Source organism: Betta splendens, chromosome 22 (genome assembly GCF_900634795.4).
Source record: "Betta splendens chromosome 22, fBetSpl5.4, whole genome shotgun sequence".
NCBI classification, from domain to species: domain Eukaryota; kingdom Metazoa; phylum Chordata; class Actinopteri; order Anabantiformes; family Osphronemidae; genus Betta; species Betta splendens.
This window is the reverse complement of record NC_040900.2, coordinates 8,767,605-8,789,542: the sequence shown is the minus strand read 5'-3', so window position 1 is coordinate 8,789,542 and position 21,938 is coordinate 8,767,605. Positions and strand designations below refer to the sequence as shown.

The following is a 21,938-nucleotide window of genomic DNA, read 5'->3' as shown; positions in this document are numbered from 1 at the left end:
CACTTTATGTGCTACACATAACAAAACGAATGCAATCTGGTATGAGCAGTAAATCCTGCTTTAATAATGATGCGGATAGTTTCGCGGTTTATAGCGTTGCCTCATTAACGTTCCCATTAGGCAAAAACTACAATCCCATGATTCCGTTCTCGTTCTCATCCCCGCCGTGCTTTGCAGCCCTTTATGCCTTGACATCAGCTGTTCTCCTGCAGACCAGTGGCGTCCTGCAGGAAGAGAGAGGAGCGCAGATCGGTGGCATAATGTTTCTTTTCTTAATTATCGCGAGTCTCGGGCTGGTGATGATACTGGTGGTTTTATTTGCATCACATATAAGGTAAGCATCATTTATTATACTTATATATTCTACCAAAAAAGCCAACATCTTGCACGTCACGGTTGTTAATTGTTTGACAGGACATTGCATTGCACTGCTGTAATAGTACGCACGTTTATTATATTACACAGAAAAGCACCCCAACTGACGATCTAGCGTGTTCTTCGCGCGCCGTTCTTTCACGCGACGCTGATAATCAATGAAACAGAATGATGGAGCTGTGGGAGTGTTTGCGCGGAGGTGAACCGGGCGGCTTCCATCTGAGCGGCTCGGGCCTATCAGCAGCACGAGCGTGGGAGGAGCTATATTTGTATGCGTACTCCAACGGATCCATTGGTTGTGGGGCGGCCCTGCTCAGTGGTGCGGCTCGCGTGGCTTGGCTCGGGAGTATTCATTGTACAAGTTTCTGTATGAATAATTAAGCCAGGCGCCCATATGTACAACCTAAATGAGGGCAAATCCTCAACTGGCTGCAGAAGGGGCTACTGGTCTGTGCAAATGGAGCCGCTTGTGCACCAGCGGTGTGTCTTTTGTGTTAATCAGCTGTTTTGTGCTTCAACAGACAATATGCAGCAGGAGGAGTGTGTAAATCTACAGAGAGGCTGGATGGGAAGACAGTTCTCATTACAGGAGCGAACACAGGCATTGGGAAAGAGACCGCCCTGGACCTGGCAGCGCGAGGTACAGCAGAGTGCCTCCATGAATATATATACACACGCCAATATCAGGACAGCGTAAAGGGGAAAATACTCTTCCTCCATTCAGTTGAGTCCAACATTAGTCTGCCTCAGTGGGCTTTGCAACAATGGCACCTCCAGGACCCCCCCTGAGAAAATCTTTACAGTGAATAGAAGGAACGACGGCGCAGAATAGCTGGCGCATATTATTAGGATCGCATTTAAAGATTGCTCTGCTTTTTCTTCCCTTGCTCAACAGGGGCTCGGGTGATTATGGCGTGCAGAGATGTGGAGAAGGGCGAGGAGGCTGCAGCCAGCATACAGGCCGCTTATCCAGAAGCACAGGTAGAAGTTCGGGAACTGGATTTGGCAGATACCTGTTCTATACGAGCCTTTGCACAGAAATTCCTAAGAGGTAAACACAAAGTAGACGTTTAATACTAACTACCAACCTGTTATTATGCAACTAGTCTAACATCTGCAGCGTGTGTGTGTGTGTGTGTGATGACCTCTTCCACAGAGGTCAACCAGCTACATATCCTCATCAACAATGCTGGGGTGATGATGTGCCCCTACACCAAAACCACTGATGGCTTTGAAATGCATATTGGAGTCAATCACTTGGGTAAGACTTAAAGAAACGCTCGTCTATCACTCGAACTGGCTCTTATCGGCTCTCACTGTGAGGACACGTGCCGTTTCACCACAGGTCACTTCCTGTTGACGTACCTCCTCATCGGGCTGATGAAGCGCAGCGCGCCGGCCCGCGTGGTGGTGGTCTCCTCCCTGGCGCACAACTTCGGCTGGATCCGCTTCCACGACCTTCACAGCCAGGGCAGCTACAACAGCGGCTTAGCGTACTGCCAGAGCAAACTGGCCAATGTTCTCTTTGCCAGAGAGCTGGCCCGTCGCCTCAAAGGTACGCAAACACAGATGTGTCAGGGAGGTGACGCAATCAAACTCAATATATAGAGCTACTAGCTTTTAGTAATGTTCAGTTAATAACATTTGCATGATTTAGAAGGTAACAGTTTTAAACCTTAGAAGTAAATAATGCTCTCCCTCCACAGAGTGATGTTATTGCTCAGTGGTGCATGTGACCCATGACTGTCCAGTTGGAAATCTCCAAACCCACAGGGGACTGAAAAAAAACAATGTCTTCAAATGATCACCCTCATACCTCAGTGAAGACTAAATACGGTCTCTTACAGATACGAACGTGACGGTGAACTCGGTCCACCCGGGGACGGTGAACTCTGACCTCACCAGACACTCGACGCTTATGACGATAATGTTCACCGTCTTCTCCATGTTCCTGAAAACGCCGCGGGAAGGAGCACAGACCAGCATCTACTGCGCCGTGGCAGAGGAGCTACACTCGGTCTCTGGGAAACACTTCAGGTGGGAGACAGGAGAGCGATGTCAAAGGACCTGGACGTCTTTAAATAATAATACAACGTCTGATGTTAAAACTGATAATAACTGACAGGATCTGTGTTGGGCTGGAGCAGCTGAAGGGGAATTTGCCACAAATTATGCAACACTCATGTGATCCTCCAGACTTGATGTGATCACAGTAACGTGATTAACGGAGGCTTCAGCCCGTTACTCCACCGTTAATTGTGAACAGCCGCACAAGCCGTAAGCGTGTCATCAAGCCGCCTGCTGACAAACCTCACATCGAGACCCCAAAACACAACGTTGGTCAACTTTAATCTGCACGAATGACTCAAACACAGGTTTTCCATTAGCTTTTATAGTTACTGGTTTTTCAGGGCAGAGCGTTTCCATCTGCACGCGTGAAGGAGTGCTTGTCCAGTTCCCATTTGCATTGTTGCCCCGTTGTAACACAACAGACTGCGCCATTGTAAGAGGCACAGCTTCATCATGTAAAAGAAACCGCACAACTAACATTTTGGGGTTTTTCACAAGAAATGTCTGCCCAGTTTTCCCAGCGAGGCCTTCAGTTTTGACCAGTTTTTAATTCAGAACCACACTGGACAAACTCATTAAGCAGTACGTTTCCATTTCCATCCATCGTGGACGTCCCACTGAATGTCATTGCTACATGGCTAAAAAAGAACTAAACCTTCGTTGTGATTTAGTTCAACACTTTAACATCCTTAATGTTATTATGAAAAGGTCACAGGGAATCTGCAGCATTGTGCCCATTGTGCTGGATGTGTGACTCACACCACGATTAGCTCTTATGTAATGATCGTTCCCCTCTGCTTCCATTCTAGCGACTGCGCCCCCGCCTTCGTAGCACCACAGGGACGAAGTGAGGAGACGGCGAGGAGGCTGTGGGACATCAGCTGCGAGCTCCTCGCCATCGAGTGGGACTGATTCCACTTGGAAGCGCCAACTATCTCAGTTCTAAGGAGTCCTCAGCATTTCTGCTACCATTCAATTCATTAGTTTCATCATGGTTTTGATGTTCTGTGCTCTCTAATAAGCAGTCAGGTAATGATATTTGAGGTACCATTATGTGATGTTGCTTTTTTGTGTATTAATGCAGTAAGTACCTTTTATAACAGAGTATTTTGGTGCTTTACAGCAGATTTACAAAACCAAAACAACTCAATTATATTATCATATAACCACAAAAAGCATTTCTCTATATTTTTGTGACACAATGTGAAGACAGTGTAGGCAAAAAAGCAACTCAATGTATTGTAATGCTGTAGGATACTGTGACGGGTGGAGCCAGGGTAAAAGACCAGCATCTTTATCGACTTTCTGTTTGGTTTCCTTTCTCACGCCTCCAGAATTTGCAGCTAAACTGACTTTTTGTGCCGGCGGTTGTATCCGTCACCAGGTTCAAAAGGATCAGTGTCCATCTGAGCCACGAATACTGCCTGAATTACATACAGTACTCCTGGAGAGCTGTTTTCCCATTCGCATTGCCAAGAGCTGCACATTCTTATATGTTTAATTATCGACCAAGTCCCGTTTCCTTCTCAGCATTAAACAAAGGTTGCCAAGAGTTTACATTCTGTGTTTTATACAAGTTTAACATGCCTTTTACTAAACTTACATTCATGTTAAGAGTTGAATGTTTACATTTGATGTAAATAAAAGATAATATTACTAGAATTGGCTGCTTGTATCCGTCATTTGATGCCACCATTCAAACAAAATTAGTTTTGAACATTGTGAAATTCCCAACATCAAGAAACAAGAGTCCAGTAAATAATCCTCCCATAAACAGAGTTTTACACATGCTTCTATGGACATGACATTTAGGTCAGTGAACTTTACAGATGCTGGAGTTAAAGACACTTATATTTAGTCAAATGAGAACTGTCAAAAATAAACAAGACGATTTGATCCAAAAAGTGGACAACATTCAAGTTTCAAGTTCAAAATTACAAAATTTTCAGTACAGGTTTGATTTTATTTTTGCTTTATTTTACAATGGATAACAACATCAATTACATTTGACACTCATTAGTACCTGCATCATTAAAGCAGTTATCATCACTTTTTTTATGTGTTTTTACTGTACATTTTTAACTCTGTATAAAGTGCGGCAGTGATGAGACAACAGTCTGAACTGAGGAAGGTTAGAGTGCATTTTAAAGCTGGCTACTTCTCATGTTATCACTCAGCGTCACTGAAAGCTCCGTCAGTGTCAGTCGTCAGTGCAGCACAGGCAAGCGAGACGATGGGACGACACCGTGTCTTCTCTAAATGAGGAGGTACGTGTTGACCACTGGTTCACAAAAGCCCGGAAATGCACTTGTAAACACTCGGGTACAGCAACATGAGTGATTGTCATGTCCGTGAGCTAATTATTAACTATTTAGATTTACATTGTAACAGGCAAAGGCAACAACACGCATCAAAAGACAACGTATAGAAACAAATTAATCCCTTTTCTCAGACGTTATTTGACTTCATTATGTGATCAAGTAAATTATTAGTAGCTTACTTGCCTCACTTGTGAGAAAAGAGCAAATCTGATTTAAAACGAACACTGAGAAATCAGAACCAAAGGCCCACAGATAGAATGACACAAAAATACTAGACATAAAGAAAACAATGAAAACAGCTTTCTGGTTATGAATTCAAACTTCCATGGCCGGTTCCCTTTTAGTATCCACAGTTACTTTTTCTAAATCACTAAAGAACATTTTAAATGCCCGTAATTATATTAATTCCCCTAATCAATCAATCAAAGCTAAAAGCTGGCCACGTAAACACAGTGCCAGGTCAAACAGGAAGTGGTTTCATTCAGGATTAGAAAAATAAGGTCTTCATTTTTATTTTTTTGTCAAGGTTTGATCATGTAGTCTCCAGGCATCATTGCAAATACGTTGGACGTATACGGACTAAAAACTCAAAATAGGGATGAAGTAAATAACATGAGAAACACATTTAACAGTCAGTTAAAGACATTTCCCTTTAGGTTGAGGTAGGTTAGAAATCCTAATTAGATTAAAGATAAGCGTTCATTGTGTAATTGTTCACATCTGTTACGTAACATGTCATTCTGGTGTAATAACGTTGTTCTCTCTAAAATACTGTGCAGTTGAGATACCATCCAAGCATTTCCACAATCGAAAAAAAGCACGTCGGTATTGTTGGTTGTACAGAGTGAAGGTCAAAGTCTAGAGCTAGAGAGTAACCTGACACCAGGCCAAAACCCTGTGCGTCACCATCCTTTGTGGACAGGATCTCTGAAAGTGTCTCGTCTGTTTCATGTCTCAACACACCTGGTCGTGTGAGCACGCTTTGTTGTGCACGTCATCACAGCTTTGCAGTCATGGAGTTCACAACGCCACAGCATTTACGGAACGGGTCACCTTTTCCAGACTCCGTGAAGCGCCATATAAAGATTTCTTATTGAGTCTTGTGTTGAAGCTGAGCATAGATGTCAACATGATTTTGACTGCTGTATCCCATACTAGCTCCTTAGCATACATTCACTATACTGTCACCATCAAGCAATTTCATGGGTCTAACCTAATCAATCAATCAAGGCGCAATAGCATTGATATAGGGCTGAAGCTTGTGCATGTACGTCAGCATCTTTTTTCAAGCAGAGATGATCATGAAATAAAATAAATCTGTGACAAAAATATCTGAATTTATTTTAAAATATCTGAATGTGCAGTTTTAAAACCTGAGGCCTTATAACTAGTTTACTAGAAAGGGGACACGAGTTAACACATCCAAGAGTGTTGGGTCTTGAGAGCACTGCTGCCTCTCCAATGCATGAAATCTAATAAGCTCACAGCATGTTGGTTCCATCTTTGGTACCTTAGGTAACCTACTGCTGCAGAAAACTCATAGAATGACAGTATATGCTATGCTGAAGAGTTAGAATGATGGCAGCAGAGTCAAATGGAATGAAATCCTCTGTGTAAACCCCCAGTTTTGCCAACTTTGCCTTTACCTTGCATTGGGTCTGCTTTGGCGCTGCTGACATGACTTGTGCTGATGTTCGGACAGCCACTGACGACAGATGTTCTGCATCACAGAGTCTTGTGCTCCCTCTGCGGCCTGAAGGACGTCCTGGACCAACGGTCGCGCCCGGGTCGGCTCCAGCTTGACCGCCAGCAGATACGCCGGCCGCAGCTTACCACACAACAAGTAGGCTTTGATCTGCAGAGAAAGGGAAGCAGAAGTGCTAACAATGAGGACGTGTAATAACTAGATCAGCAAAAGAATAAGTTTCATATGGAGCAAGGCAATATTACTGGTGAGGAGGAAGATCATAATGAAAGAAACAAAGAATAAGTTTTATAATACCTTGCTTTCTGGATTCTTGGTCTCCACAATTAGACTTTCCAGCTCCTTTGCCTAAACCAGAGACAAATCAAAGTCTATGACCAAATAGGTGATGAAGCTAAGTCATGGTCATTCTTTGTTATCCTATACACTCAACATTTGCATCACCAATTTTCTCACATTTGCCGGTCCCTTATCGGCGACAGAAACGCAGCTGAGGACGAGAGCATCGCAGTCGTTTTTGGTAGCGGTGCCCGACTCGCTTACACATTTGAGTAGCTGCCGCACAGCTCCGTACTGCTTTTGTCGGACAAGTCTTTGGCCAGCCCGCACGTAGACAGCCTGGGCCTCCAGCTGGAAATCCTGAGCGTTTGCATGTATATATGTGTTGATATGATGGCTCACACATTAAATTGTGAAAAAAGACGCTTTTTCTGCTCTCAACAAACCTGTATGACCCTGTATGCGATGCCAAATCCTTCTTCTATGTTCTTCCCTCCAAGCATGACCTGAAAGGAGCAAAGCATGGCTGTTTCACAGTATTACTACATATTATGTGCAATATCGGAAAATGTAAAAAACACAACAGCTAACTAGTTAATGAGGCATTTTAACAACCTTAATCTGTCTTTGCAGGGCTTTTTTTAAACAGTAGCTACTGAAACGACTGCAACTTTGATCATACCTTACAGGCAACTTCAACCTTCATGGGATTTCCAAAGAACAGTGTAGGCGGCGAATTGGACGCAGGGGACTTTGATGTGAGAGTGCCTGGCTGTGAATCCTTCGAGGTACCAGCTGTCTCACAGCGTTGGAGGAACCGAGTCACCTCCAGCTGGAGCTCGACAGTGTTAATGTGTCTAACAAACACGACGAGAGGTCAATGCAATTAAAAAACAAGTGTATAAATAGTACATTTGATAAGAATGAGACAAAGATGAGATCATCTGCTGTAAAATATGACGCATATTAAATAACCTGGACACGTCACTGGACGACATCATCTTCCTAAATGAGTTGACCTGAGACTTTTTCCTCCCAGGGCCTCGGCCCTGCTGCTCCTGCAGGTACGTCCTCAGGTGCTCTTTGGCTCTGACCAACCAACGCTATACATTTAAAAACAAAAACAAAAGCATGGGGGGGGGGGGGGGGGGGGGGGGGGGGGGGTGAACTTCCTTATACCCAAAACAGCAAAGAAGCAAACTGTAAAAACAACTACAGGAAGAATATACCTGCTGTTCTCCCAGCTGCACGTATGAGGTCGCTCCATTTGTAAAGAACCTGATGCAGGTCATGGCCGCACGGACGTGATCCTGAACAGATAAAGAGCATTTAACCTGACTAAACAAACATTATTTGATCAGCTGTCGAAAATCTAACATAAAACAAAACAAGAAATTGCTCAAACCATCATGAACTGCTGGAACTGGTACAGGGTATGAAAGTATCCTCGGCGCTGCAGAAACTGGCAGGAAGCAATGAGGTAACGACTGCATGTCTCCAGGCCTGGGTCCAGTTTTTCCAATACATCCTGCAGCCTGCCAAGACGACCCTGCTCCAGACTGGGCTGCAACACACCCTCCAGAAAAACCTCCTCTGGGCATTCCTGAGCCCCGATACAGTCGTAAGACACACATATGTCAGAACTAAAGAATAATAGAAACAATACTCATGCAGCTGGACTAAACCCATTGCTTTCTGCCAACTCTTGCCTCACCTTGTTGAGCAAGTATGTCAAGGCCTCAGTCATGCAGTCGTGACGCATGTAGTAGCTGATCAGAGCTAAGTGTGAGCCATATGTGTTCAGGTAGTAGAGACACTCCTGGTGGAGGCTGCAGTTCTTCATCAGTCCTTCTGATCGCTCCACAGGAGCTCTGTCAGCCAGAGCGTCCTCCAGCTCCCGCAGGGATGCCAGGACATCCTCACTAAAAGTCTGATAAACACACCGAGACACACACAAACCTTCATTCATCGCCACTTTATCAGTAACCGTGGGGTGAGGGATGAAGTAAATTAGACTTACCATGGACAGAGTCAATCTCACACTGGTCTCCAGATGCTGAACAATCTCCTGCACCAATAGGGGACCCAAGTTGAGCTGGTTCCGGTCCACTGGTGCCTTGAGAAAGCGGGAAAACTTCTCCCTTGCTCCTGAGAGGTTCCCTGATTTCAGCAAGGCCCTCCCCCATGCCTGCCAGACACCACTCGGGTCTAGGCCACTCTTGGTAGACACCTGGAGAACAACAAATCGATTAAGGACAATCAGTGATAATTATTAAGTGATAATAATAAAGGATCACGGTTGTGCAGGTGGTGGTGGTTCTCAGGCCATGCTCCCTGATCAATAAACATAAAATAAATTAAAGCGGCATCAGTCTGACCTCCACTGCCAGCTGGTAGTGCTCCGCCTCCAGCAGCTGATTGCGAAGACGTGTGACAGCCGATGTTTCCAAGATGTCATCCAGAGAAGGAACGTAGGTATAGTTGGCCGTGACCAGAATCTTGAGCACGTCAACTTTACTGATGTAACTGTGAAAGAAAAAAGGAAGATGTGAAACTTTGAAAAAGCAGAAGAAAAAGGAGAATGTGAAACAGTGAAAAAGCAGTGATTGGGAATAGGTAGTGACACATTTCAGCACATTTACTATATTTCACCATCTAATCTGCTCACTCTGTGTCACCAGACACATGAAATGTGTCAGCATTTTTATGCTTTATTAAACCTGTGCGTAGTCACATTTTAAGGCAGGGCCTGTAGATTAATGACATTTTAGTCCCTACATACCTGTGAGCCACCCTCACAGGCGCTTTCTTTCCACCTGAAACTTGACTGACCTCAACTCTGCATTATACTGTGTATTAGCCACAGATTATGATCCAACATTACATTGTCATCACTGCGCCCTCCTGTGACATCTCACCTGTCACACAGGGCGAGGTCCTGGCTGCGGCCTACTTTAACAAACATCAGCTTGGCACTGAACAGCAGCTGACGCATTATGTCTGTGAGGAGGCAGGCGTCCACCTCCGGGTTGGTCAGCTTGCAAGACAGATCGCGACAGTGGCTGATGAGCTGGCGTCCACAGGAGCCCTGGTCACTGTGCAGAGACAGGATGGCCACGCAGAGGTATGCGCTGGGAGCCTGTGAGAAGACAGTTCAATAACACTGAAGTGATCCCATAGATATTCTAGTTGCAACCTGCCCTGTGTAAATACACACCTGTTCATAGTAGAACTCACAGCGGAGCAGCTGGTTCTCTCCAGGGTCTGTAGTGAGGTGGACCTGACGATGGACCACTTCCGGCAGATGCAGCATTCCGTCTAAGTCTTGCTCTGTCAGCACAGGGCTGCCGGCCACTGCGAAAACAAAAGAATTAAAAAAGAAGATTTAGTCCCCATGCAGCTTAAAATGTTGGCCTGTAGGTACCTCTATTACTAGAAGAGTACAGAAAAGACTTAACCCTGGTTAATTTACCTTCAGCTGGTTCCAACTCATCATCAGAACTGCATTGAAAAACAAAGAAATTTCGAAATCCAGAATTAAGTTTGATCTTACATCCAGTAACATTTTGAGATTCATTTTACACAAATATTTTTCCAAATGTAAAAGTAAATTACAGAAAATAGAATCTGACACATGCTTATGAAAAACTGTAATGTATAGATAATTTGTTTCTTTAGTTTAGGCAGCATGCTGCGACTGTCAAGGTTTCATGAAACACATCATTTATTAAAGATAACCTAAATATCCATATTGTTTAAAAGCTTTATTAAAATTTATGATGATAAGTGAGGTCTGTTGAACTTCAATCAGCAGGATCTTACTCTGGGTGAAAGTAGGCGTAACACTGGTCACAGACTCGCACGTCGTCTCCTGGACATCCCTCTACAGCCATCTTGTGCTCAGAGCAAGCATGGCAAACCAAGCGGCCGCATGTACGACAATGATGGCGTCTGTTGAACTAAAGGGAGTTAAAATAAGGAAATTAGTTTAACAGCTCAAAGGCAACTGCTGCCCGCAGATCACTCAGATCAGATCCTTTATCTGCTCCACGTAACCAATGAATGCAGCATCTGCAGCGCGGCCACTCACCATGGTGAACCTCTCGCGGCGGCAGACCATGCACACATGGTGTTTGGTGTCTGGGACCCAGTCTTTACGGGCTGGAGGTTGGTCTGGGGGCTTGAACTTGACAGGCGAACTGCGTTTCCTCCCTGCTGAGCTTCGATCCCTCTGACTCTCTGTGTTGTGTTGGGACGCTGTGTGTGTAGGTGTGCTGCCTGTGATGAGAAAAAAAAACACTTCCTAAACCAGAAACTTTAAATCTGCATGAACTCTAAATACAAGGTATACATGCTGCTCACTTGCAGAGGGCACAGGAGAGTCGAATCGGCTGGACGACAGAGAGATACTGTCTTGAGCAGGGCACATCATCAGTGCATCCTGGAGGCTGATTACAGAGTCTGAAAATGTCAAGCACAAATACACTGGTTTTTCATTCCAAAGAAAATGACAAAAACATCTATATGTAATTCGCGCTCAGCACTAACCTGATCGAGACCTCTCTCGAGGGGCACAGGAGAAGTCAAGGGCCTTGCGGGCATATTCTGACAGAAGCTTATCAATGTCCTCCACACCAAAGCCAGCCTCCTGGCCAACAAGCAGGCTCTGCAGGGTCCGCACTGCCACCTCGGCCCAGTCCACTTTGAGGTTCATCAGCAACTGTTCAAGCATCAGTAGAGGCTCTGAGAGCAGCGAGAAATAGTCCTGCCTGGCTGCTGGTGGCAGCGTCAACAGCACCTGAAGATGACATCAGAAGATTAAGGCACCCTGCAGATACCATGTGCATGTATTCAATCAGCTGTAGGATATAAATCAATTAGTACACTGGTTGATGATTAGTGAAGCAGAATAGTCTCAAAGTTGTCAGTGTGTCTCAAAAGTCACCGCAGACCCAGTGATACATCATAACCAGATCTATTTGAAACAGGCTATTTGTTTGATTGAGGAATTTTTAAAACAACCAGTAAAAATCTTAATGTGTCATATATATTTTGGAAACACAGATTATTATAGTATGTCTTAATGCGTGTCAAGAGGAGTGTCGCCAAGGCAGGCAAGTTTGACCATGCAGGTGAGCTGCGAGAAAGGAATTTCACCGATTACAAAAGATGATGTCAAGAGAAATTACACAACGTTCTGCCAATTAAACCAGAGCACTTAATGATGATATTTATGAATGTACAATGTCACGGTATGTTGGAGTCCAAGGACGACCACAGTCACTAACCTTAGAGCCCAGGTGAAGGGCGTGGATGTGTCGCCGACGTGCTGGAGACACCTGCCTCTGGAAATGCAGGGTGAGGTAGTCGGCCAGGAAGTGACAGGCAGCCAGCACAGGGCGGCGGTCCAGGGCCCGCTCGCATACGTCTAGGCCCACAACATCAGAGAGGCCCTCAAGCATCTAACACAATAACATAGTAGGGAAATTTTAATTAATCAATAAAAAAAATCACTTTGAAATGTTTTTGGTCTTGATTTAACCAGAGGTTGAGCTGTCTGGACCTGGAAAGCCTCGTTTGTCTTCGCATTCTCCAGCAGATGAAGCAAATGTTCAGTCTTTAGCTGCAGTTTCAGCTGGTCAGACACAGAGTTCATCTCCACCCATTGTGCACAAAGAGCAAACTCCTTCAAAAAGGAAAAAAATATATACATTTATTATTACTTTATATTTCATGATGAGGTAATGGATATGGCAATGTTTACTAATTGGCCAAGTGACTGCTGTATATACTTTTGCCTCCAGCATCATTGATAACATGGACTCAGATTTGGTTTTAGACTCGAGCCTAATCTCCTGCCATGTGGCCCAAGGCAAGGAAGGCTCTAAGTTCAGCATCTGTGATACAGAAAAAGTATGAATAGTTGGCAGCTGTCCCAAAGAAAGACTTTATAGGAGACATAAGCACAGGCGTGTTCAGTTTGGGGGAGCAAGCAAGCACAGACTTGTATGACAGTTATTCTTGTCCTATGCTATAGTATGACACAAATCGTATGCACTATATTTCCCATTGGCATTAAAGAAATAAAGCACACTTCAAACCCAAGCGTTACCTTCTCGTAGATGTCCAACTCTTTCTTCCTGAGCTCCACCTCTGTCCTCAGTGAGGCGTCTGTGCTCGGATCATTGAGGCAGAATTTGAGCAGCTCCAGACAGGCGGCCAGAGGCCATCGCTCCAGACCCTGCAAAGCAACACGGGCCCGCAGGTTTGCATCCTGTACGCGGAACAACTGACCTATGCCTTTATCTCCATCTGGGAAAAGGCAATAAAAAATTTAGTATCAGTGGAAGAAAACTGTTTTGCTTCATGTCATCATGAACCAAATCATGATTAAGAAGACACTATATTATTTAACTTCACCTTCTAATGCTGCACAGGCAAGCAGTTGGTCTCTTAGCGCCCCCTCCTGGCTGCAACCTTGTCCATACAGTTCCAGCAGGCTGAGGGCTCTGTTCAGGTCTTTAGAGATGAGAGCCTTCTTGAAGGCATCAGCAGCCACAGCCTGAGCTACTTCCTCTTGTGGCCCAGACAGCAGGAGACTGACTAGAGGCTTCCCACAAACAACCGCGCCTAATCCAGCAGAGCCATCCTCGTTCTCACTTAACGGGGTGCCCAGTACTGGTTCAGCCATGGTGTGAAGGTAAGAACGGAGAATGGGGAACTCTTTTAAAAGCTTATCTACCTCACGGCAAATCTGCTCCCCATCAAGGACAACCTCTTTACGCCCACTGCGGAAGTATCCAGACCATCCGGAGGACTGTGTCTTGGCTGTTTCACCTTTGCAGGCACTCAGACACACGAGTGTGGCCAGTAAAGGGGAACGAGACTTTAGGAAAGACAAGGCTGATGGCGTGAGGAGAAAAGAGTTTGATGAAGATAAGGAGGAAGATGAGCTGGAAGGTGGGAAGTTGGAAAAGGTGGAAGATGTAGCAGAGTGGTCCTCCAGAGAACCCTCAGACTCAGAGCTTTCATCAGACTGAGGCTCTGCAATCCCCAGGGTGGGCAGGTGCTCCTGAGCGTGCTGCTGGAGCAGGACACACAAACTAGCAATGCCAAACTGGCCATCGTCCGTTTTCACCCCGGCAGGAGGAGAGGAAAACCACAGAGGCAACGTCTCGCAGCAGCGCTGGACAATCACCTGCTGAACGTTCAGTCGCAGGCCTTCCTGCTGCAGCAAGGACAGCACTCTGAAAACCACAACATAAATTAGTAACCTTGTTTTTAATGAAAACTCATATTGGGGAAATGATGCTATTGTTCATTGTTCACCTGTCAGGAGGCACCTGTCTCTCAAATAAGAGATGGGAGATAAGCTGAAATGGGGACTGAAGCAATACCAACAGGGGATTTCCAAGCTTCACTTCAGTGCTCTGATCTAAGAAGAAGAATATCAGCCTCTGTCACTCTGTCATGGTGGAGGAATCTAATCTAACCTATATTTACTCAATGACTTTTTTTACCTTCTGAACAGAGACTGCGCACCAGCACAGATGCTAGCGTATTGACATAGTCGAAGAAACTGCGCACGTAATCTGGTCTGGCAAGGTCTCTGTCTGGCTCGAAGGGGCAGAGCTGGTCCAGAGAACGGAGCAGCTGCTTCATGCTGGAGCGAACGCGGTGCACATCCAGTTCTGACTGCTTCAGATTGGCCTGTTCCACCAACAGTGCCAGAAGTGCACTGCCCACGCTGCCCTCTGTTACATGGAAGGGTCAGAGTTACCAGACGTTCTTAGAACGCTGACCACATGCTATTTCAGAGCACAACAAACGCCCACATGCTTTGACTCGTCAACATTTTAGCTGATGATATCTGAAAGATTGTCCTGGTTACTTTGCTGACCTGCGCCATCTGTCGCAGTACTCAGATTGTGCAGGGTGGTCTCCAAGCGTTGGGTAAGACCCAGTCGAAAAGCAATGTTTTCCTCTCTTAGTATCGGGTGGCAACAGAGGAGAACTTCCTGAGCGCAGCAACCAAAGGGACTGGCAAACACTTGGTCTTCAACCGTTTCTGTCAACAAAAATATGTGCGTTTAATAGAAAATTATCTGTGCACTCAACTTTGCATTATGTGATTAGTCATTCATTTATATGACCAATCAATCAAGAAATTAGGACAAGATGGAGGAGGAGGAGAAGAAGAAGAAAACAACTGAAGATGAAGAAAAAAGAGAAGAAAAAGGATGGAAGAAGAAGCAGCAGCTCGCTTTCTGAAACTATTTAACCTTTTTCATTCACCTGTTTTCACAGAGCCCTTATTAGTCACAGAGTGATTCAGGATCTTGTTGATCTGTTGTAACACCATGGGAAATCCACAGATCCCCTCAGCATGAGGCACCTTAGGGTCAACTCGTACACCTGAGGAGGAAGACAGTGACATTATACTGTAAGGAAAAACCAAAAGCTCTACTCCATGTCATAAATACTGTTCTGGAAGTCATCTGCATTCCTAAAATTAAGGCTTCATACCTCGATCCTCCAGAGAGCTGCTGAGCCTGCGCTCAGCTGTGTCCAGCAGCTGTCGAGACGTCTTCCAGAGAAGACAGTGACAGCACGCGAGGTCAAAGGCAGCCATGGCTGCTGGGCTGAGCTCATCCAGGAGCGTGTAAAGGAGGCCAGATGGGTCCGAGGAGCAGCAGCTCAGCCAGTAGCAGTCTTCCAGGGTGGGCATGGGGTGAGCAGGGGTGCTGAGGAGACGGTCAGCAATGTCTGAGATGGAGTAGACAGCCACACCTACAGGGTGGGACACACATCTATGCGTCACTTAGCTGAATGTTTTATAGTATTACAGGTTTCTTGCGTTTTCTACTGTACAATCGTGATTATGAACCAAGGAGATAAGTAGAGGACTGTAAATTACAGCAGACCTGCTGCAGCGGCGCTTCCGATGGCCTGCAGTGTTGAGCGCCCACTGCTGCCCAGGCGAGTCCTCCCTACCCCCGATGCAGCTGTTGAAGCCAAGCCCTCTGAAGAGGACGACGATGAGGACACAGACTGCTTCTCCATCTTCTGCTCCACTTGGGCCAACTCCCCCAGGACTTCTTTGTAGCGCTCCATGAACACTAATTCGCCACAACAGGCAGACGACCCAAGATCGAACACCAGAGACACCTGCAAAAGACATACACTGTAGACGGGATCCTCACCAAGTTTCTACAAGTTTTCATGGCAATCAACACGTTTCCCCACACAGACCTGCCGCGCCTCCATGAAGTTTCCTCTGCGGATGCAAGAAATTAGCAGAGACTCTGGAGGGGACAACATGGCAGGGACCAGCCAGCTGTGGGGACCTCCGCAGGGACAAACATCAACTTCCACACAACTTGCTATTGCTGATCCTCCACCATCTCATAGAGAATAGTTACAAACAAATAATTAAAAAACAGCACTAAAAAACAGGCTCTTTGAATTGAAGAGGTCACCAATAAACGTCTGAATAAAAAATACAAGCAAATAGGTATTACATATTAGCTTAGTGGTTACATTTGGCTTTATCATTTTCACATATAAAATAATATGCCTTACCTGATGCACTCGTGCTAACTTCTCCATTGTGCTTCTCTATGGAGCTCTGTCTTTCTGTAACATGCCTCCCTGGTTTTCGCCTCCTCCGCAGACTCGAGCTCTTGCTGTGTCGCTGTGAGGTGACGGTGCAACTAAAAGATGACGTCAGCAGAGGACTTTCTGAACCTGCAGGGACATTTAAGAAGACACAGCAGATGAATGCATACATTCCTGATGCTAAATTAAACAAGGGGAAAGTATTTTTAAAGAAAAAGCTTTGTTTGTTCCTGTATGAGGAAAATAAATTTTGTCCTCTCACCACTTCCAGTGGCCTGGTTGCTGGTGATGATCTGCAGCCTCCACTGAGCCTCTGCCGTACGTTTGGACAGCCTTTGCAGACGGCTTCCGAACGTCTCAGCCGTCACGGAGCAGCCAAGACACTCTGCTGCTTCAGCCTCCCGAGAAAGGGCTCTTCCTGCCTCCTGACCCTCCCGCTGGCCCACCACACACATGCCCTCCAGCCCTTCTTTCAGCAGTTTCAGAAAACCTTCCATTGCTGTCACATCAACCAGAAACCCTCTGCAGCCCTGGATAAGGTGACTCAGGTCTAGGTGTGCATTGTGGGCTGCTGTGGAGGAACTCGCACAACACTTCTGGCTCTCCTTCCTGCTGTCCTCAGTATCATCTATCTTTTCTTTTGCTCTTACTTCTGAATGGGGTAAACTATCCTGATTTGCATGTCCTGTCTTTAGATTGGAGTTTGAATCTTTTGGATTCTGTTGCACAAAGTCAGCAGTGGACAGAAAGAGAAGGGAAAAGATGTTCTCCAGAAGCTCCAGGCGAAACATGGCAGGAACAGCCTCCAGATAAAGCTGGCACTCTGACAAGTATTGGTGGAACTGCAAACGGCAGCCTGTAAATAAAAACAAACAAAAAAATAAGGCTAAGGAAACAAAAATTTATTTGGTTTAAAAACAAAAACAGGCATTTAAGTTTCCTGTTGCAGAACTAAATGACAAAGGAGAAATTATGAGGTAGAAATTTAAAAAGAATTAAGAAAGCCTTTTTATTTGTGCATAGATAATCATATCAAAATCGTCTATGAATGAGATCAATCTCTACACTGCTTGAAGTGAGATTGTAATTAGACCAAATTAGCAAACAGGAACCGTTTTAGCATCTGTCATCAAACCAAGACTTCACTGTCCAGCCTCCATACCGTCTGAGGATGTTGAGGTTTGGTCCACTTCTGCTTCACTGAGCTGTTGCTGGTGCACTGACGTGAACTCTGGGCAGTTTGAATACTGATGTGCATTTACACAGAGAGCGTAGATGGCATACTTCATGGCACAAAACCCCTGGAACAAAACTATGTTTCGCTGCACACCGGGGCTGGTGTCATCTGCACAAAGAAGCATTACCATTACTATGCAACATCAGGTGATTCATTCTCCTGGTAACCACTGGACAAACACAAATGATGAAAACCTGTTCCTAATGAAGTTGGCAACTGGTGCAGCAAATCCAGTATCCTGCGCTCCTCGAACTGAGGTAGAGGTGTCAGGGAATTCAGGATATATAGAGCAGAGTGACTGTCTAGAGTGTGCAGCTGTGCCAGCAATGCCTCCGTGGAGATGGCTCTGCAAAACAAGACACAAAAATATTAATTAATATGATCTAAACGACAGCTGGATGTCAGAAAAAGAAAAGCAGACACTTACGGATTGTTGTTTTTACACCATTCCAAAATTTTAAGCTGAGAGGACAAAAGATTTGCAAATTCCTGGAGAACAGAGTCATTGGATGGTGCCTAAAATGTTAACAAACATTGAGTCAGCACAGGACCACACCTGACCTTTGACAATACAAATCAGTGAGCAGATCTATGATCTGTCTCCACTGAAAAAACACTTGTAGCATTCTTGCATCTGATTTCTGTTCTGACCTGCTCTCTATGGAGGACGCTGAGCAGCTTTTGAGCTGAGCTCAGACTACGACACTGGGTCCATCCCAGGAGCAGCAGCAGACGAGACAGTGGCTGGAACTCCAGCTGCAGCAGGTCTTTCAGTTGAGAAAACTCTTCGTGTTTCATCAGGTCAAGCCCAGTGACCTACAGGAAGCCTTATTTACATTATTGCATTTCATCCTGAGTTTGCAAACAAACTTTGGACAATGTACCAGCATTAAGAAACATAAGAGACAATTTCTTGGTTTACTTACCAACACCTGTTCCAGGAAGTGCTTCCCACTGCTAAGGCACTCAAAATAGACCATCTTCCAGGCAGAGGGTCGATCTTTGTGGCAACATAAACTGAGGGCCAGCTTCTCCGCTTCGGGGAGGTCAGCTGGAAGGTGATGCAAGCAGAACAACAAAAAAAGGAAAGAGTACTTGAAAAACTGTGAGTGAATGAATTGCAGCAAAGTCACTGCTACCTCATACACATACTCAAGTACACAATGAGACATACAACATCACTTGTGTAGGCTGAAATGTCTAGGTTAAACCACAAACTCACATCCTCCACCAGTATTGGTATGGTGCCAACTAACGCCAAAACACCAATTATGAATGTTGTGCAAATAAATTAAAGGAAGTTTGTACAGACATCTTAGAGAAGTTGTCACATGTACATTTATGTGACACTGACCACAGAAGCAGAAGTGTGATTAGAGGAGAAAAAGGGTGATGCCAGAGCAGCACCAACACTGTTTACAAAGAGGGCCCAATATCAGAGCCTGTTTTATCAGTACATTAAAACAAAGAAACAGCTCTGATGAGGAACTAATCTGTAGAAACACACAAAGCAATCGTATAATCTGGTTTTCTCAACACTTTAAATTGGTCTTTCATGTGTCATTACCTTGTGTATTGGGCATGTTTCTCAGGAGACAATCTCTCTGGAGCCTTATTGCAGTGGAGCAAAACATAGAAACCAGAGCATCACTCCGAGGACGAAGCAGCGAGTTCAGGATCCTTTCCTCATTCAGGGTGTCGTCTTTGGCTCCCCACAGTACTTCACAGAGTGCCTCAAACTGCCCACCGCTTCTCTGAGAGCTCCACGGCATCACAGCCAACACTGCATATATGTCCTCCACCCACTCCGGGTTCCTCTCTGGCTTTGCTAATTTATTCATCAGGTGTTGGATAAACGTGTGCTGCAGATAATGGTTCTCTGTGCATGACTGGTCCTGTGAGGGAAAATAGGCCACATGAGGCGTACTTTCATACATTTCTTGTTTTTGGCATTCAGTTATTTTCTCTACCTCTAAAAATTGTGCTAAACACTGGGCCAGGCTGGGTTTCTTTCGCTCCAATAGGGTTTGGAGGCTAGAGTCAACAGCAGCCTTTGATGTCCTTAAACACATAATAGCTGGTTGGTCTGACTGTGCGTCTAGGAAGACCTGGTGCAGCTCCTGGTGACACACAAATTAACTCAGTTACATATATCAAGGCGTTCATAACATACATATCAGTAAGCGTAATCCTAACAGTGTATGAACATAATTATGAACCGTCTTTCTACAGTTTGTTGTAGTTTGAGGACGTTATCAACTATAGTTTTGCTTGCAACTAGGTAATCAAGCAATAAAAACCATCTTCTCTCACAGAAGGAAAAAAAAAACAACTAACCTTGAGCGTGCCATCGGGTATACCCTCTGAGCCCAGCTCCTCCAGTAGCAACATAAACTCCAGCTCTCTCCTAACACTTGGAGAAACCTGAGACAAGGGGCAAAAAAACATAACAGTGGTGGTGTTTCACATAGCTTTTTTTATTTCATGAATAGATTAAATGTTTATCTGTATTTTGTTAAAGGACTCTATACAAAAATGTGTTGGGTGAGTGAGTTTGTGAGTAAGCCCAATAACAACAATACTTGAGACTTCACAGTATTACCTGCTCCTCTGTCCATTTCTCAAGGACCTGTAGCCAAAACCAGGCCAACTTGTGTGGACTTCCCACCGATTCCCATCTATAACAACAACATCAAAAAAATACACATATCCACATATGCATAGCAAAATAAGGTTTAGGAGATTTTTTTACAAAGCTCACAACATTTTCACATAAACCTATACAGTAGGAAAACCCAAATTTTGTACTGGGCTGCAGTTACGAGACTTACGTCAAACTGTAAGGATGGCAGATTATAGCTTTAATTATGCCTCTAACGTTTGCTGAAAGGCCTCCTGTGGAGTTGAGCAGCTGTGGGACACAGGCACAGGCCAGTTCCCACTCTCCATGCTGCAGGCACCTCTTAAAGTACTCAAAGAGGTCCTGGAGTGAGGTCTCCGCCTCACGACCGAAAGGATGCGTGGCCATGGCGTCACGGGCACTGCTTCGCTCAGGGGTCACGACTGTAGTGGCACATTTAAGGACATGAAACCAAGGAGTCCCACCGGACTGTCCTTATCTGGAAACAAGAGACGAACATGTTGTGTTAGTTAACATGCATCAGAACGTGCTCTCCAAAACATTTTCTTTGTATGGGTTAAATATTTCCTAAAGAAGATATTTTGTTTATAATGTGTCTCTGTTTGAAAAGATAAATATTTGATCTGTTAACCTTATTTTCTCAACATTCCGATATAAACTGAAACTGGACTTAACGAAGTAGTATATTTTCACCTATTATTAAATTATTGGTATGACGTTAATTATAATTTTTAACATTCAGTTTAATTATTGATCCGTATTTTGTCTGTCGAAGCCACCCAGAACTTTCATTTTCATCCCCCGCAGCATAACGACGCTTCAGAAATGTTACACATTTTAAATTAGATTAATTTAGCTGTCAAAACAGTTTTAATATTCAATTAAAAAGCTTAATCTGTACCATTTATCTACTATCAGTGGGATTTACACATCTGTACCTTTAATTGCCTGCGTCCACAAACCATGCAGGTTGAATTGGAAACACCGCGCTAAAATGTCCGCGGAGTTGTTAAAGTGCATTTCGGAATAAGACGTGTTTTAAATCCAGTGTTTCCATCGTCGCCGTTAGATTCTTCTCAAATCTGACAGCTGCCTGGTGTTAGGGAGGCATTAGCATTAGCGTTAGCTGCAATGTTGCCTTCTTGCTGCAGCTGAAAAAACAACTTTAGCTAACTTCCGTAACAGCAGACAGACAGGTGACCTTGTACAATAAAGCAGCTACACGCTAAAGAACGTCCTCTAAGATACTTACTCATTTCTTTATGCTGTTTTCCCCACAAAATCTATATTATTTACATTTCCAGCCACTGCCTCATTCCGGAAAGATAGCTGCGCGTTAATCAGGGTCATGTGACGAAATCAGCTGATTCCTGGACGCTGGTTGGTCAAAGGTTGGCACGAGGAGGGCGTTCTAAGACGACAGATGCCTTAAGGGGCAGTGGGAAATATCATAACTATACTTTTCTTGTGTAATAAATAAGGTATTTTTAATAATAATAAATAATAATTTATATAAACAATAGATAAAGATATCAAGATTAAAAAGCTTAAACGCTTGCACAAATGCTTTTGAAAAAGAAAACGAAAGGACCATCGCTGTGATGAGCAACACTCACAGAACAGGTTGACAAATGCAAACACAGGCAGGTGATGGGAGAGCCGTGAAGAAGGAAAACAAATTCAGGGGCTTCA

At 44.6% G+C, this 21,938-nt stretch overlaps 2 protein-coding genes across 3 annotated transcripts; one reads left to right on the top strand and one right to left on the bottom strand.

Moving 5' to 3' along the window:
* Window positions 1–175: 175 nt before the first annotated feature.
* rdh12 (retinol dehydrogenase 12) lies at window positions 176–4,107 on the top strand. Its single transcript, XM_029138863.3, has 7 exons — window positions 176–334; window positions 897–1,015; window positions 1,271–1,426; window positions 1,532–1,636; window positions 1,721–1,930; window positions 2,223–2,412; window positions 3,255–4,107. Exons 1-7 carry the CDS (start codon window positions 261–263, stop codon window positions 3,355–3,357), a joined length of 957 nt encoding a protein of 318 aa, XP_028994696.1. The 5' UTR covers window positions 176–260; the 3' UTR covers window positions 3,358–4,107.
* A 280-nt stretch (window positions 4,108–4,387) lies between these two features.
* On the bottom strand, window positions 4,388–21,633 carry zfyve26 (zinc finger, FYVE domain containing 26). 2 transcript variants are annotated; one of them, XM_029138813.2, is made up of 44 exons: window positions 21,499–21,606; window positions 21,185–21,339; window positions 20,437–20,724; window positions 20,208–20,283; window positions 19,943–20,029; window positions 19,576–19,725; window positions 19,173–19,500; window positions 18,532–18,656; window positions 18,257–18,421; window positions 18,033–18,121; window positions 17,800–17,951; window positions 17,531–17,713; window positions 16,631–17,224; window positions 16,333–16,497; window positions 16,003–16,154; window positions 15,675–15,918; window positions 15,277–15,540; window positions 15,046–15,165; window positions 14,651–14,818; window positions 14,271–14,504; window positions 14,080–14,185; window positions 13,171–13,997; window positions 12,863–13,062; window positions 12,543–12,647; window positions 12,314–12,436; window positions 12,039–12,212; window positions 11,299–11,548; window positions 11,113–11,211; window positions 10,841–11,028; window positions 10,573–10,709; window positions 10,223–10,251; window positions 9,968–10,104; window positions 9,669–9,889; window positions 9,129–9,276; window positions 8,771–8,980; window positions 8,465–8,680; window positions 8,156–8,353; window positions 7,980–8,060; window positions 7,726–7,853; window positions 7,433–7,607; window positions 7,197–7,256; window positions 6,928–7,110; window positions 6,769–6,819; window positions 4,388–6,621 (listed from the first exon to the last, which is right to left on the bottom strand). In XM_029138813.2, exons 3-44 carry the CDS (start codon window positions 20,631–20,633, stop codon window positions 6,409–6,411), a joined length of 7,752 nt encoding a protein of 2,583 aa, XP_028994646.1. In that variant the 5' UTR covers window positions 20,634–20,724; window positions 21,185–21,339; window positions 21,499–21,606; the 3' UTR covers window positions 4,388–6,408. The 2 variants fall into 2 exon arrangements, with proteins under 2 accessions (XP_028994646.1, XP_028994645.1); XM_029138812.3 differs by lacking the exon at window positions 21,185–21,339 and having other exon boundaries at window positions 21,499–21,633.
* Between the last annotated feature and the right edge of the window lie 305 nt (window positions 21,634–21,938).

Coding starts and splice junctions, on each gene's coding strand:
- rdh12 (XM_029138863.3), top strand. CDS start 261: ATGTTTCTTTTCTTAATTATCGCGAGTCTCGGGCTGGTGATGATACTG. Junction 1,427..1,531: donor TGCACAGAAATTCCTAAGAG/GTAAACACAAAG, acceptor CCTCTTCCACAG/AGGTCAACCAGCTACATATC. Junction 2,413..3,254: donor GTCTCTGGGAAACACTTCAG/GTGGGAGACAGG, acceptor CTTCCATTCTAG/CGACTGCGCCCCCGCCTTCG.
- zfyve26 (XM_029138812.3), bottom strand. CDS start 20,633: ATGGCCACGCATCCTTTCGGTCGTGAGGCGGAGACCTCACTCCAGGAC. Junction 12,213..12,313: donor AGACAAACGAGGCTTTCCAG/GTCCAGACAGCT, acceptor TTATTGTGTTAG/ATGCTTGAGGGCCTCTCTGA. Junction 11,212..11,298: donor TCGAGAGAGGTCTCGATCAG/GTTAGTGCTGAG, acceptor TGACATTTTCAG/ACTCTGTAATCAGCCTCCAG.